This window comes from Bombina bombina, chromosome 1 (genome assembly GCF_027579735.1).
Source record: "Bombina bombina isolate aBomBom1 chromosome 1, aBomBom1.pri, whole genome shotgun sequence".
Taxonomy (NCBI): Eukaryota; Metazoa; Chordata; class Amphibia; order Anura; family Bombinatoridae; genus Bombina; species Bombina bombina.
In genome coordinates, this window is record NC_069499.1 from 1475867796 (window position 1) to 1475884129 (window position 16334).

At 44.0% G+C, this 16334-nt stretch overlaps 1 protein-coding gene across 3 annotated transcripts in view; it reads right to left on the reverse strand.

Annotated features, from left to right (window-relative positions):
• The window catches only part of COG1 (component of oligomeric golgi complex 1), a 59715-nt gene that overhangs the window by 365 nt on the left and 43016 nt on the right, over positions 1–16334 (reverse strand). Inside the window, exons 13-14 of one of the 3 annotated variants that reach the window (XM_053707034.1) lie at positions 947–1028; positions 700–772 (exon numbers count right to left, since the gene is read on the reverse strand). In XM_053707034.1, the coding sequence (XP_053563009.1) occupies positions 746–772; positions 947–1028 (109 nt within the window). In that variant the 3' untranslated portion in view covers positions 700–745. The remainder of the gene's footprint in view (positions 1–699; positions 773–946; positions 1029–16334) is intronic. The other 2 variants (XM_053707027.1, XM_053707017.1) reach the window with 2 other exon arrangements.

Sequence of the window (16334 nt, forward strand, 5' to 3'; positions counted from 1 at the left end):
ATGATGTCCAACCTTATGCTCAGGGACCACAATGCATTCCTCATGGTTAACCGCCCCCCCAATCCTGTACTCATTCATACCTAATCTGGTCTACCCAGAAGCATATAGTTTAGTTATAATAGAATTCTTGATGTGGTAATAAAAATTCAGTACAGCCCCTTGTTGCAAAAAGGTTGGACACACCTGTTATACAGAACCAAAGATTCCTTTAGCAAGAAGCAAAGCCATTTGGATCCTGGATCCATACAACACACATCTTTAAGCTGTTTTTGAACTCCAGTCCTTGCATGCACTGAATGGGGCAAAGTGCCTGCATGTATTTACAAATTAAATACTAAAAATGTAATCTGGCTCGTTTACATGGGGACTGGAGTTGGGGGGAAAAAAAAAACAACCCTGTTTTCCTGAGAACATGTATAAGCAAACAGCATGCTGTGTCTAGATATAAGCTGCAAATGCTTCATGAGTGTAGAAGAGCAGGTCCTGGCTGGTCTGTGTAGTAACCAGAAAGGAAACTGAATTTTCTGCAAGCTGAGACAATCTGCACTGTATTAAGTGACCATTCTTACAACGTAATGTGAAGCAATGCAGAAAAAGGTTTATAGTTAACCACTTGCATTTTCTGTTTTGAGTTTGAAGCTTGATTGGAAAGAAATGGGTAAAAGACAAACACGTGCAGAAAAAGAAATAAAAGCTCACACATCACACCAAAACTGTAATACCCAAATGAGGAAAACTGGTGACGTTACAGTAGGACATCTCTGGATAAAGGCTAGAAACAAATTTATATATATTAGAATTTCCCTATGGACAAGAAAAATAAATACTCCCAGCTATATACTGTATGTATGTATTTTTATATATATATATATCTATTTTATTAAAAAGTCCCCTTTTGTTCCATTTTATCATATTTAGCGATATAATTAAAAAAAAAATCACTTACTGGCATTTTCAGGTCTTCTGTAGTTCTGTTAGTTAACTTTGTGCTATGCGTACTGGACATGCTGAGAGGGAGCAACCCAAACCTTACAAGGTAAAAATAAACATACGACAGTGAAAGCAGATGGGATAAAATAATTACAAGGCCCTGCTTACAATCTGCTGCAGGTTTCACAACAAATAACAACCTTTATATACTACTATCCAAAGCTGATGCTACTCTTAAGTACTAAACCAGCACAATTGTGTTTTAGAAGCTTATAAACAATACAACAAAGTACATTTCTCAACCACAATTTTGCTTGGCTGTCAGTCTGTATGAGAGCGCCACTACAGACCGATTTATAATGTTAAAAAAAAACTGCTTTGAGGTATTGTTTTCCTCTATGAAGGGATAGTCTTAGCAGTAGATAACATTTTTTAGTTCAGCTGTTTGATATACACTTGATGAACAAAACCGAAAATAGGTTAAAGAGACATTGAAACCATTTAGACAGAACAAGTCATTTTACACACCTTTCCAATTATCTCATTTGCTTCATTCTCTGTATATTTAGTAGAACATACCTAGGTAGGCTCGGGCAGCAATGCACCACTGGGAGCTGGATGCTGATTGGTGGCTGCTTAAAAATGCTTCTTTCTAATGAGACGGTGAGTCCACGGATCATCTCTAATTACTATTGGGAATATCACTCCTGGTCAGCAGGAGGAGGCAAAGAGCACCACAGCAAAGCTGTTAAATACCACCTCCCCTCCAACCCCAGTCATTCTCTTTGCCTACATTAAAAGCAAGGAGGTGCTAAAGTTTAGGTGTCTGAAAGAAGATTCTTCAATCAAGATTTTATTATTTTTTTAGCAGAGCAAGTTTGTTCTGTTCCTTCTTGGGGTTTAGCCGTAGTCCATGTCAGTCTCTTCAGTAGAGCAGTGGTGGCTTTTAAGCAATTGGGAACTTGTAGGGTATAATTCTCACTGCGCCTCCCAAATAGTTGTTGTTGCTGCCCTAACTGGAAAGCCTGAGTAAGATTACTCAGTCTCTTTTTTTCCACAGATCCATGTGAGGAAGAATGCATCTCAAACCTAGTGAGCTGCCCTGTGGCAAGGCAGATTATATTGAGGCAAGTGCTAAATTTAATTTTCTAAGCAGGTACAAAAAAAAAAAAAAAAAATGTATGCTTACCTGATAAATTTGTTTCTTTTTAGACACGAGTCCACAGATCATCTTAATTACTACTGGGATATTCACCTCCTGGTCAGCAGAGCTGTGTTAAATAGCTCCTCCCTTCCCTCCTTTGACCAAAGTTAGGAAGAGAAAGGAAAGGTGCAGAGGTGTCTGAAGTTTACAACAACCCACAACCTGTCTAAAAGACAAGGGTGGGCCGTGGACTCATTGTGTCAAAAAAGAAAAGAAAATTTATGCTTACCTGATAAATTTTGTTTCTTGTTAAAGAAAAGATGAGTTCACGGATTATCTTAATTACTACTGGGATTCAATACCCAAGCTAGAGTACACAGATGATACGGGAGGGACAAGACAGGGAACCTAAACGGAAGGCACCACTGCTTGAAGAACCTTTCTCGCAAAAGTGTCAAATTTGTAGAACTTTGAAAAAGTGTGAAGAGAGGACCAAGTTGCAGCCTTGCAAATATGTTCCACAGAAGCCTCGTTTTTGAACGCCCATGAGGAAGCAACAGCCCTTGTGGAATGAGCCATCTCTCTCGGGAGGCTGCTGTCCAGCAGTCTCGTATGCATAACGTATGATACTCTTCAGCCAAAAAGAAAGAGAAGTAGCCGTAGCTTTCTGTCCCTTACGTTTTCCTGAGAAAATCACAAACAAAGAAGACTGATGAAAGTCCTTAGTCGCCTGTAAGTAAAACTTTAAAGCACGGACCACGTCCAAATTCTGCAGAAGTCTTTCCTTCTGAGAAGGATTAGGACACAAGGAAGAAACCACAATCTCTTGATTAATGTTCCGATCAGAAACAACCTTAGGAAGAAATCCTAGTTTAGTACGTAAAACTACCTTATCTGAATGGAAAATAAGATGAGATTCATACTGCAATGCCGAGAGCTCTGACACTCTCCGAGCAGAAGAAATGGCAACCAGAAATAAAACTTTCCAAGATAATAGCTTAATATCTAAGGAATGCATAAGCTCAAACGGAGCCCCTTGAAGAACTTTGAGAACCAAATTAAAACTCCATGGAGGAATAACTGGTTTAAACAAAGGCCTGATCCTGACCAAGGCCTGACAAAAAGATGGGACATCCGCCAGACATTTGTGTAACAAAATAGATAAGGCCGATATCTGACCCTTTAGGGAGCTAGTCGATAAACCCTTCTCCAAACCTTGGAGAAAAGACAAAACTCTAGAAATCCGAACTCTACTCCATGAGTAGCCCTTGGATTTGCACCAATAGAGAAATGTATGCCAAATCTTATGGTAAATCCTTCTAGTTACAGGCTTACGAGCCTGAACCATGGTCTCTATGACCGAATCAGAAAAACCTTGCTTGGATAAAATTAAGCGTTCAATCTCCAAGCAGTCAGCTTCAGAGAAACTAGATTTGGGTGAAGGAAGGGCCCCTGAATCAGAAGGTCCTTCCTCCATGGGAGTCTCCAAGGAGGTAGAGATGCCATCTCCACCAGATCCGCATACCAAATCCTGCCAGGCCGGTGCTATGAGGATCACTGAAGCCCTTTCCTGCTTGATTCAAGCAATTACCCGAATAAGAGCAAACTGAGGAAATAGGTGTGCTAGACTGAAGTTCCAAGGGACCGCCAGAGCATCTATCATTTCTGCCTGGGGGTCCCTGGACCTCGACCCGTATCTCGGCATTCTGAGGGGATGCCATGAGATCCAATTCCGGCTGACCCCAATTGAGAATGAGAGTGTAGAACACTTCCGGATGGAGTTCCCACTCCCCCAGATGAAAGGTCTGCCTGCTCAGAAAATCTGCCTCCCAGTTGTCCACCCCTGGGATATGGATCGCCGATAGACAAAGATTGTGTCTCCGCCCACTGGATTATTTTGGTTACCTCTGTCATGGCTAAGGAACTCCTCGTTCCTCCCTGATGATTGATGTAAGCCACTGAAGTTATGTTGTCCGAACCTGATAAAACGTAGTTAGACTAGCTGGGGCCAGGCCAGGAGAGCATTGAATATTGCTCTCAGTTCTAGAATGTTTATAGGAAGAACAGACTCTGACTGAGTCCAAACTCCCTGAGCCTTTAGGGAGCCCCATACTGCTCCCCTCCCCCAAAAGGCTGGCGTCTGTTGTCACAATCACCCAAGACAGTCTGCGAAAGCAGGCTCCCTCGGAGAGATGATCCAGAGACAACCACCATTGAAGAGAGTCCCTTGTCTCCTGCTCCAGAGTTATTAGAGGAGACAAGTCTGCATAATCTCCGTTCCATTGCCTGAGCATGCTTAACTGCAGAGGTCTGAGATGGAAACGAGCAAACGGGAGGATGTCCATTGCCGCCACCATCAGCCAGATTAATTCCATACACTGAGCCACTGACGGCCGAGGAGTGGACTGAAGGACTAGACAAGTATCGATAATCTTTGATTTCCTGACTTCGAGATAAGGCGCCACCCCAATGCCCCTTGACCGAAGGACCGCCAACAGATACCCCAGAACCTTTGTAAAAATTCTGGGAGCCATGGCCAGGTCGAAAGGAAGAGCCATGAATTGGAAGCGTTTGTCTAGGAAGACAAACCTTAGGAACTTGTGATGGTCCCTGTTAATAGGGAAATGTAGGTATGCCTCCTTTAAATCTACAGTTGTCATGAATTGACCCTCCTGGATTAAAGGAAGAATGAAATGAATAGTTTCCATCTTGAAGGAAGGAATCCTGAGAAATTTGTTTAGACTTTTTAGGTCTAAAATTGGTCTGAAGGTTCCCTCTTTTTTGGGAACCACAAACTGATAGGAATAAAAACCCTGTACTGGAACGGGAACAATCACTCCCAAGGCGGGGAGGTCTTTTACACAATGTAAGAATGCCCCTCCTTTTATCTGATCTGCAGATAATCTTGAAAGCAGAAACCTGCCTCTGCGAGGAAAACTTTTGAACTCCAATTTGTATCCCTGAATGAAGAAGGAAAGTCTGCCCCCTACCAGATCCGGTCCCGGATCGGGGTCATGCCCTTCATGCTGTTTTGGATTCAGTAGCTGGCTTCTTTGATTGTTTACCCTTGTTCCAAGATTGGTTGGGTTTCCAAGTAGGCTTAGATTGTTCCTACTTAGAGGAAGAGGAAGAATTTCCTTTGAAATTTCGAAAGGAACGAAAATTACTCTGTTGTCCCTTTTTGTTTGTTTCTCTTATCCTTAGGGAGTAGATGACCCTTACCTCTCATATCATCAGAAATAATTTCTGACAGGCCAGGTTCAAACAAGGTTTTTCCCCTTGTAAGGAACCGCTAAAAGCTTAGACTTAGATGACACATCCGCAGATCAAGGTTTTAACCATAAGGCTGTGTGGGCTAGGACAGAGAAACCCAAACTCTTAGCTGCCAGTTTAATAATTTGAAGTGAAGCGTCCGTAATAAAAGCATTAGCTAGCTTCAGAGCCTTTATCCTGTCTTTGATCTCCTCCAAGGAAGTCTCAGTCCTGAGAGACTCAGACAGAGCATCAAACCAATATGCTTCTGCACTAGTGGCGGTAGCAATGCAAGCCGCATGCTGTAATAGCAGACCCTGGTGAACATAAAGCTTTTTATGCAAACCCTCTAACGTCTACTTGTCCATAGGATCTTTGAAAGCACAACTAGAGTAGTTCTCTTGGCTAAGGTGGAAACCGCCCCCTCCACCTTAGGAACTGTTTGCCAAGCCTCATTAAAAGAGTCAGCTATGGGAAACATCTTAAAAATAGGGGGGGGGGGGGGAGGGAGAAAAGGGAATGCCTGTTCTCTCCCACTCCTTAGTAATGAACTCCGAAGCTTGCTTTGGAACCGGAAATACATCTGAGTAAGAAGGAACTTCGAAATATCTGCCTAATTTACTAGACTTCGCAGGGGCAATCACAATCGTCTAAAGTAACCAAAACCTCCCTGAGTAACAGGCGGAGGTGTTCTAGGTTAAATCTAAAAGTTACAACCTCTGAGTCAGTCAGAGGCAATGAAATTTCGCCTTCAGGTAGAATCTCAATACCCTCCTCCTCAGGTCCTTGGGAGGGTATGTCCGAGATTGTCACCATTGCATCAGAAACCTCACTTTCTGCATGTTTGGCTTTCCTCTTACATTTGCCTTGTAGCATTGGGAAAGCAGAGAGGCTATGTCTTTTAAAGTAACTACAGTGGGCGCTAGAGCAGAGGTGCAGGGCACTGCTTGTGCGGACGGTACACTTTTGGACGTTTGGGGAGAAAGCTGCGGCATAACTTGACCCCCATCAGAAGACCCTGGGGCAACATCAGCCTTAGAAAAATTTTGCTCAGAAAAAAAAATATGATCCCTAAAACTTAAAGTTCTCTGAATAAATGTGGGACAGAAAGGGATTGGTGGTTCCACATTCGCTTCCAGACACAAGGAGCAAGAAACATCCCGCAAGGCCCCTTGGTCCATATTTGTTCACAATTGGTCTTTTTATGCAATAAAAACAATGTCACAAAACGTTACTGTCTCTTTAAATTCAAAGACAACTATTTTACTGTGCCATTTTAACACCTCTCCACCTCCTAAGCTGTGCTGAGGTGCTCCTAGCTGCCCAGCAATAACAGCTAGAGAGTTGAAATAGTGCAAACACCAAATTATCCGGAGCGCTGCAGCGTCACAGAAAAGTCTCCCTAACGGATGTTAGAAATGCATGCCCAATTTCACAGACCATGCGCTTCTACACCGCCTCTCAGGAAATGTCCTCTTTACTGCCTGACTTCCACACTGATGCGCAGAGTGAAATGGCGCGAGTAAGAAGCCCCGCCCATCGTGGGCGTGTACAACAAAATGAAAGTTTTAACGTCTTTGTATTTTTGAAAAAGACCTGTTATAAGTGAACAACCACCAGCAAAAAAGGTCCCCAGGCCCCAGTATGCACCTAACGCTGTCCCTTATCTATCCTAACCAGGAGAGTCATTTGTCCCATAATAAGTGTCCTCTTTATTATAACACTTTATTCTGAGTATAAAAAATGGTGTGCTAGCTCTTTCCTGGGTCCCCCCAGAAATAAAAAAAAAAGCACTTAACTTCTGCCCGACAGCTAGGCAGCTCACAGGCTTAAGAGGTCCTCTCCCTCCCATTGACCTGTGGAAAAAAGGCATTCTGAGTAAAGCTTTTACCTCAGACTAAGGCATACAGAGCAGCAATACATGGGAGGCGCAGTGAGAATTATGTCTCACAAGTTCCCATTGCTCTAAAGCCACCAAAGCCCTACTGAAGAGACTGATATGGACTACAGCTACACCCTAGAACAAAGCAGCATAATCTTGTACTACTTTTAAAAAAAAACAACTCTTGATTGAAGACTATAAAACACCTCACTTTACCTCTTCCTATCACTAACGCAGGCAAAGAGAATGACTGGAGTGGGAGGGAAGGGAGGAGCTATTTAACAGCTCTGCTGTGGTGCTCTTTGCCTCATCCTGCTGACCAGGAGGTGAATATCCCAGTAGTAATTAAGATGATCCGTAGACTCATCGTGTCTTAAAAAAGAAATATTGGCACTTTAGCAGTTAGCTCTGTATGGGACACCAGATGCATTAATCCTATTATGGGGGTAATAGGATAATGTGAGGCAATTTGTGCAGGCACTGGGGGACGAGAGGAGTTCAGGGAACATAGGCTCAGATCGTTTTTATTCCGGTCAGGGTGGTTGTGTTTACTTGCCCTCGGCGGCTTTACCTTCAGAGTGAAGATTAATGCCGGACGGGAGGTTCAGGTTGCACGGCGGGTCTATTCTGCAGTGTAAAGAGTTTTTGCGGGCTTTTTCCCTTCTCACTTCCGGAGTGCCGGAAGGGTGACGTATTTCATTGCGGCTCTGATTTTCAGTGTTAGCGGTCTCTGGATATTGGGTGGAGAAGCTCTGTGTTGAGTCCAGATTTTCACTATCTATTGACTCCAGCGGACAGCAGGACAGGTAGGCACCTCAGCAGGGCTCTAAAACCGTTTTTTTGCATTGGGAAATAAAGTTTTTTTAAATGTAAAGGGACAGTAACGTTTGTGTGACAATCTAAAAAATAAGTGTTTTGATTTTCATTTGTTCAATTATTGGGTAAAAGATGGATCAAGAGGCCCTGCAAAATGTTACTTGTTTTTTGATGCTAATGTGGAACCACCAATCCCTTTTCTGTTCCTCATGTATTGAGAGAACATTGAATTACAGGGATAGACTTTTTGATTCTGAGCCCTCATTGTCTAAGGCGGATGCTGTTCAGGAGTCTCCTGAAAATAAGATATGCCACAGCTTTCTCCTCAAGTGTCCCAAGCTTTATCGTCCACACATGCAGTGCCCTGCGCTTCCTCTCACACTCCGGTTGGAGTTACGTTGCAAGACATTGCTACCCACATATCTTCTGCGGGAACTGATGCGCCGTCTGCTTTTCCCATGCTGCAGGGAAAGCGCAAGAGGAAATCTAAGGAATCGGGGAGTAAGGTTTCTGACACAGTCATGGCTATTCCGAATGTTCCTTTCCAGAATTTGGAGGAGGAAGATACTTTGCTGGCTTCTAAGGGTGAAATCTCAGACAGTGTAATTCCTTCTTCTGATGCTGAAGTTGTATCATTCAGATTTAAGCTGGAACATCTCAGTTTATTACTTAAGGAGGTTTTGGCTACCTTGGAAGACTGCAACACTACTGTCGTAGTCAATCCTAAGAAGTTTAGTAAGCTAAACAAGCATTTCTCTTGTAAGATGTATCGAGTCCACGGATTCATCCATACTTATGGGATATTCTCCTTCCCAACAGGAAGTGGCAGAGAGAGCACCCACAGCAGAGCTGTCCATATAGCTCCTCCCTTAGCTCCACCCCCCCAGTCATTCTCTGCCTGCTTAACTGCTAGGAAGGGCAAAGGGAGTGTGGTGACAAAAATGTTAGTTTTTATTTTCTCAAGCAAAAGTTTATTTTAAATGGTACCGGTGTGTACTATTTACTCTCTGGCAGAAAAGGGATGAAGATTTCTGCAAGGAGGATGATGATGATCTTAGCATTTTGTAACTAAGATCCACTGCTGTTGTCACAAGGGCTGAAGAGTACAGGAAAACTTCAGTTGGGGGAACAGTTTGCAGGCTAAACTGCATTAAGGTATGTTCATGCTATTTTTTTTCTAGACAGACAGTGTTATTTCTAGAAAAGGCTGGCAATATCCCCATGAGGGAAAGGCAAGCTGTATTCAGTAAAAGAGGAATCCAAGCTTGCATAAGAGGGCTCATAGTTACTGGTGACACTAATAGGAAAAAACGTTTTGGTTTAATTACAAATAAAACGTTTTTTGAGGGACTTTGTGGCTTGTTTAAGGGTTATTAACCCACATGGCTAGTTTAAGTAACACTCTGTGGTGTTTCTTTTAGGCCCCATAACATTGAGTGAGGTGGGGGGGGGGCTATTTTCAGTTGCACAGTTTATTTACCTCAGAAGCATCCAGCTACTTCTCCAGAGATTCCTGTTGTATTTGAGGGCTGTAAAGAGTTTTTTTCCCCCACAAATCGTTCCTAAAGGGCAGGTAGGCGCCACAGCAGAGCTGTGGCAAGGTGATGAACGTTATTTTACCGGTTTTGAAGTTTTTTCAATCCGGTTTTTACATTAAGGGGTTAATTGTTTATTTGCATAGTGGTGCAATTTACTAAGGCTTTATGATGCTACTGTAAAAATTTTGTTTTGTTTACTGCTTTTTTACACTGTTTTGCAGAGTTTGCGCAGCTTTTTTTCTCTTAAAGGCACAGTACCGTTTTTGTTTAAAGTGTCATTTTCTTTGATTAAAGTGTTTTCCAAGCTTGTTTGTTTCATTACTAGCCTGTTTAACATGTCTGACACCAAGGAAAATCCTTGTTCTATGTGTTTAGAAGCCATTGTGGAAGACCCCCCCAAGGGGGAGATTTCACATTTCTCAATTGTCTGCAAACCAGACAAAGAGAGAGGCGTTCTTACGCTGTGTAGAAGACCTACATACCATGGGAGTGATCCGCCCAGTTCCAAGAGCGGAACAAGGACTAGGTTTTTACTCCAACCTGTTTGTGGTTCCCAAAAAAAGAGGGAACTTTCAGACCAATCTTGGATCTCAAAATTCTAAACAAATTCCTCAGAGTACCATCTTTCAAGATGGAGACTATTCGGACTATTCTTCCTCTGGTCCAGGAGAGTCAATATATGACTACCGTGGATTTAAAGGATGCGTATCTACACATCCCTATTCACAGAGATCATCATCAATTCCTCAGATTCACCTTTCTGGACAGGCATTACCAGTTTGTGGCCCTTCCTTTCGGGTTGGCCACGGCTCCCAGAATTTTCACAAAGGTGCTAAGGTCCCTTTTGGCGGTTCTAAGACCGTGGGGTATAGCAGTGGCGCCTTATCTAGACGACATCTTAATTCAGGCGTCAACTTTCCAGCTAGCCAAGTCTCACACGGACATCGTGTTGGCTTTTTTGAGATCTCACGGATGGAAGGTGAACATAAAAAAAAAAAAGAGTTTTCTCTTCCCTCTCACAAGAGTTTCCTTCCTAGGGACTCTGATAGACTCGGTAGAAATAAAAATATTTCTGACGGAGGTCAGAAAATCAAAACTTTTAATCACTTGCCGAGCTCTTTATTCCATTCCTCGGCCATCAGTGGCTCAGTGTATGTAGGTAATCGGACTCATGGTAGCGGCAATGGACATAGTTCCTTATGCCCGCCTTCACCTCAGACCACTGCAACTATGCATGCTCAAACAGTGGAATGGGGATTATGCAGATTTATCTCCTCAACTGCATCTGGACCAAGAGACCAGAGATTCTCTTCTCTGGTGGTTGTCTCAGGAGCACCTGTCTCAGGGAATGTGTTTCCGCAGGCCAGAGTAACGACAGATGCCAGCCTGCTAGGCTGGGGTGCAGTCTGGAAATCCCTGAAAGCACAGGGCTTATGGTCTCGGGAGGAATCTCTCCTCCCGATAAACATTCTAGAACTGAGAGCGATATTCATTGCGCTTCAGGCATGGCCTCAGCTAGCTGCGGCCAAATTCATCAGATTTCAGTCGGACAACATCACGACTGTAGCCTATATCAAGGAGGAACACGGAGTTCTCTAGCGATGATGGAGGTAACCAAAATAATCCGATGGGCGGAGGATCACTCTTGCCATCTCTCAGCAATCCATATCCCAGGGGTAGAGAACTGGGAGGCGGATTTCCTAAGTCGTCAGACTTTTCATCCGGGGGAGTGGGAGCTCCATCCGGAGGTATTTGCCCAGCTGACTCAGCTATGGGGCACACCAGAATTGGATCTGATGGCGTCCTGACAGAACGCCAAACTTCCTTGTTACGGGTCCAGGTCCCGGGATCCCCAGGCGGTACTGATAGATGCTCTAGCAGTGCCCTGGTCCTTCAATCTGGCTTATGTATTTCCACCGTTTCCTCTCCTCCCACGTCTGGTTGCCAGAATCAAGCAGGAGAGAGCTCCAGTGATTCTGATAGCGCCTGCGTGGCCACGCAGGACTTGGTATGCAGACCTGGTGGACATGTCATCTGTTCCACCGTGGACTCTGCCAATGAGGCAGGACCTTCTAATCCAAGGTCCATTCAAGCATCCAAATCTAACTTCTCTGCGTCTGACTGCTTGGAGATTGAACGCCTGATTCTATCAAAGCGTGGTTTCTCCGAGTCGGTCATTGATACCCTGATTAAGGCTAGAAAGCCTGTCACCAGGAAAATCTATCATAAGATTTGGCGCAGATATCTTTGTTGGTGTGAATCCAAGGGTTACTCATGGAGTAAGATTAGGATTCCTAGAATTTTGTCCTTTCTCCAAGAAGGATTGGAGAAGGGATTATCAGTTAGTTCCTTAAAGGACAAATATCTGCTTTGTCTATTCTTTTGCACAAACGTCTGGCAGATGTTCCAGACGTTCAAGCGTTTAGTCAGGCCTTGGTCAGGATCAAGCCTGTATTTAAACCTGTTGCTCCACCATGGAGCCTAAATTTGGTTCTTAATGTTCTTCAAGGGGTTCCGTTAGAAGCTTAATATCTATGGAATGCATAGGTTCAATCTTGGAAAGTTTTGTTTTTAGTAGCTATCTCTTCGGCTCGAAGAGTTTGAGTTATCTGCTTTACAGTGTGACTCACCTTAACTAGTTTTCCATGCGATAAGGTGGTTTTGCGTACCAAACCTGGGTTTCTTCCTAAGGTTGTTTCTAATAGGAATATCAATCAGGAGATTGTTGTTCCTTCTCTGTGTCCTAATCCTTCATCAAAGAAGGAATGTCTGTTGCACAATCTTGATGTGGTTCGTGCTTTAAAGTTCTACTTACAAGCAACTAAAGATTTCCATCAAACATCTTCATTGTTTGTTGTTTATTCTGGTAAACTGAGAGGTCAAAAGGCTACGGCTACCTCTTTCCTTTTGGCTGAAAAGCTTCATCCGTTTGGCTTATGAGACTGCTGGCCAGCAGCCTCCTGAAAGAATTACTGCTCATTCTACTAGAGCAGTGGCTTCCACATGGGCTTTTAAAAACGAGGCTTCTGTTGAACCGATTTGTAAGGCGGCGACTTGGTCTTCGCTTCATACTTTTTCCAAATTTGATACTTTTGCTTCTTCGGAGTCTATTTTTGGGAGAAAGGTTCTACAAGCAGTGGTGCCTTCCGTTTAAGGTACCTGTCTTGTCCCTCCCTTCATCCATGTCCTAAAGCTTTGGTATTGGTATCCCATAAGTATGGATGAATCCGTGGACTAGATACATCTTACAAGAGAAAACAGAATTTATGCTTACCTGATAAATTTCTCTTGTGATGTATCGAGTCCACGGCCCGCCCTGTCTATTTAAGACAGGTAGTATATTTTTATTTAAAAAAACTTCAGTCACCTCTGCACCCTATAGTTTCTCCTTTTTCTTCCTAGCCTTCGGTCGAATGACTGGGGGGGGTGGAGCTAAGGGAGGAGCTATATGGACAGCTCTGCTGTGGGTGCTCTCTCTGCCACTTCCTGTTGGGAAGGAGAATATCCCATAAGTATGGATGAATCTGTGGACTCGATACATCACAAGAGAAAGAAATTTATCAGGTAAGCATAAATTCTGTTTTTGATGCACCTTCCATGGTGGAGGTTTTCCCTGTACCAGACCGGGCTAGAGATTATTGCTAGGGAATGGGAGAGAGCTGGTATCCCTTTTTCCCCATCCCAAATTTTTAAGAAGATGTTTCCAATTGCTGACTATGAAGGAGTCTTGGCGGACGGTCCCCAAAGTGGAAGGGGTAATTTCTACTTTGGCTAAGAGAACCACTATTCCCATAGAGGATAGCTGTTCCTTTAAGGATCCTATGGATAAGAAGTTGGAGAGGTTGCTTAAAAAGATGTATGTACACCATGGTTGACAATGGCAACCTGCAGTGTGTATTGCTACCGTCACCAGCATACTGGTTTGATGCGTTGTCTGAGTCTATTCAGACAGACACTCCTCTTGAAGAGATCCAGGATAGGATCAAGGCCCTTAAGTTGGCCAATTATTTCATTACGGATGCTTCGCTACAGGTTATTAAGCTGAAAGCAAAGATTTCTGGTTTTACCGTACTGGCCCGCAGAGCCTAATGGTTGAAATCCTGGTCTGCGGATGTTTCGTCTAAGCTTTTGGCGATTCGCTACAAGGGTAAGACCTTGTTTTGTCCATGCTTGGCTGAAATTATTTCAGACGTTACGGGAGGAAAGGGTCATTTCTTACCTCAGGATAAGAGAAATAAGCATAAGGGATGTCAGAGTAATTTTTGTTCCTTTTGAAGTTTGAAGGGTAAAAATTCCTCTCCCTCTGCCAAGCAGGAACAGTCCAAGCCTTCCTGGAGGTCCAACCAGTCTTGGAACAAGGGGAAGCAATCTAAGAAGCCAGTGACTCAAAATCAGCATGAAGGGTCTGCCCCCGATCCAGGACCGGATCTGGTGGGGGGCAGACTTTCTTTCTTCGTTCAGGCCTGGGTTTGGGATGTGCCGGATCCCTGGGCGGTGGACATTGTGTCCCAGGGATACAAATTAGAGTTCAAAACCTTTCCTTTCAGGGGCAGGTTTCTGCTCTCAAGATTATCTGTAGACCAGATAAAAAGAGAGGCGTTCTTACGCTGCGTACGGGACCTTTCCGACCTAGGAAAGAGAGCTCCTGTTCCAATGCAGGAACAGGGTCTGGGGTTCTACTCCAATCTGTTCATGGTTCCCAAAAAAGAGGGAACTTTCAGACCAATTTTAGATCTCAAAAGTCTAAACAAGTTCCTCAGAGTACCGTCCTTCAAGATGGAAACTATTCGTTCCATTCTTCCCTTCAAGAGGGTCAATTCATAACAGTAGATTTAAAAGATGCGTACCTGCATGCTCCCATCCACAGGAATCATCACAAGTTTCTGAGGTTCTCATTTCTATACAAACATTACCAGTTTGTGGCTCTTCCATTCGGCCTTGCCACAGCTCCCAGAATTTTTTCAAAGGTCCTTGGATCCCTGTTGGCGGTGCTCCGGTTATGGGGCATTGCAGTGGCACCTTATCTGGACGACATTCTGGTTAAGGCGCCATCCTTTCATCAAGCGAACTCCCACACCGAGATGTTATCATTTTTGCGGTCTCATGGACGGAAGGTGAATTTGGGAAAGAGTTCCTTGATTCCAGCTACAAGGGTAGTGTTCCTGGGAACCATACTAGATTTATTATTAATAAAAATATTTCTGACAGAGGTCAGAAAATCAAAGATCCTCAATTTTTGTCTGGCCCTTCAGTCCTCTCCTCGGCCGTCAGTGTATGGAGGTGATCGGTCTGATGGTAGCTGCCATGGACATCATTCCGTTTGCCCGGTTCCATCTCAGACCTCTGAAATTATGTATGCTCAGGCAATTGAATGGGAATTATGCAGATCTGTCTCCAAATTGTTCTGGATCAGGTGACAAGAGACTCTCTTCCTTGGTGGTTGTCTCAGGATCATCTCTCCCAGGGAACCTGCTTTCGCAGACCTACCTGGGTGATTGTGACAATGGACGCCAGCCTGCTGGGATGGGGAGCAGTCTGGGGCTTGCTAAATGCTCAGGGGACATGGACTTGGGAGGAGTCTGTCCTTCCCATAAACATCCTAGAGCTGAGGGCAATCTCTAATGCTCTTCTGGCCGGTTTATCAGGTTCCAGTCGGACAACATAACTTCAGTGTCTTACATCAATCATCAGGGAGAAACTCAGAGTTCCTGGGCCATGACAGAGGTAGCCAAAATTATTCAGTAGGCGGAGACCCACAACTGCTGTCTATCTGCGATCCACATTCCAGGAGTGGACAATTGGGAATCGGATGTTCTGAGCAGACAGACCTTTCACCCGGGGGAGTGAAAACTCCTTCGGGAGGAGTTTTCCAACTTGATTCTCAAATGGTGACAGCCAGAGCTGGATCTTATGGCATCTCAACAGAATGCCAAGCTCCCAAAGTACGGGTCGAGGTCAAGGGATCTTCAGGCTGTACTGATAGATGCTCTGGCGGTTCCTTGGAATTGTAATCTAGCATACCTATTTCCTCCGTTCGCTCTCCTTCCACGGGTCATTGCTCGAATCAAACAGGAGAGGGCGTTGGTGATCCTCATTGCACCGGCGTGGCCTCGCAGGATCTGGTATGCGGACCTAGTGGAGATGTCTTCTCTTCCACTGAGGAAGGACCTTCTACTTCAAGGGCCCTTCCTTCATCCAAATCTCGTTTCTCTGAAGCTGACTGCTTGGAGATAGAATTAAGTGTTCAATCTATCTAAGCGTGGGTTTTTGGAGTCGGTTATTGAGACCTTGATTCAGGCTCGTAAACCTGTAACTAAAATGATTTACCATAAGATATGGCGTAAATATCTGTATTGGTGTGAATCCAGAGGCTACTCTTGGAATAGAGTTAGGATTCCTAGAATTCTGGCCTTTCTCCAAGAAGTACCTGCAAGTACCTTGAAGGTTTAAATATCTGCGGATGTACCAGATGTGCAATCTTTCTGTCAGGCTTTTGTCAGAATCAGGCCTGTATTCAAATCTGTTACGCTACCCTGGAGTCTTAACCTGGTTCTTAAAGTTCTTCAGCAGGTTCAGTTTGAGCCTATGCATTCCTTAGATATTAAGATGTTATCTTGGAAAGTTTTGTTCCTTGTTGCAATTTCTTCTGCTCGCAGAGTCTCGGAGCTCACAGCGTTGCAGTGTGAATCCCCTTACCTTATTTTTCATTTGGATAAGGTAGTTCTGCGTACTAAGTTAAGGTTCCTCCCTAAAGTGGTTTCGGATAGGAACA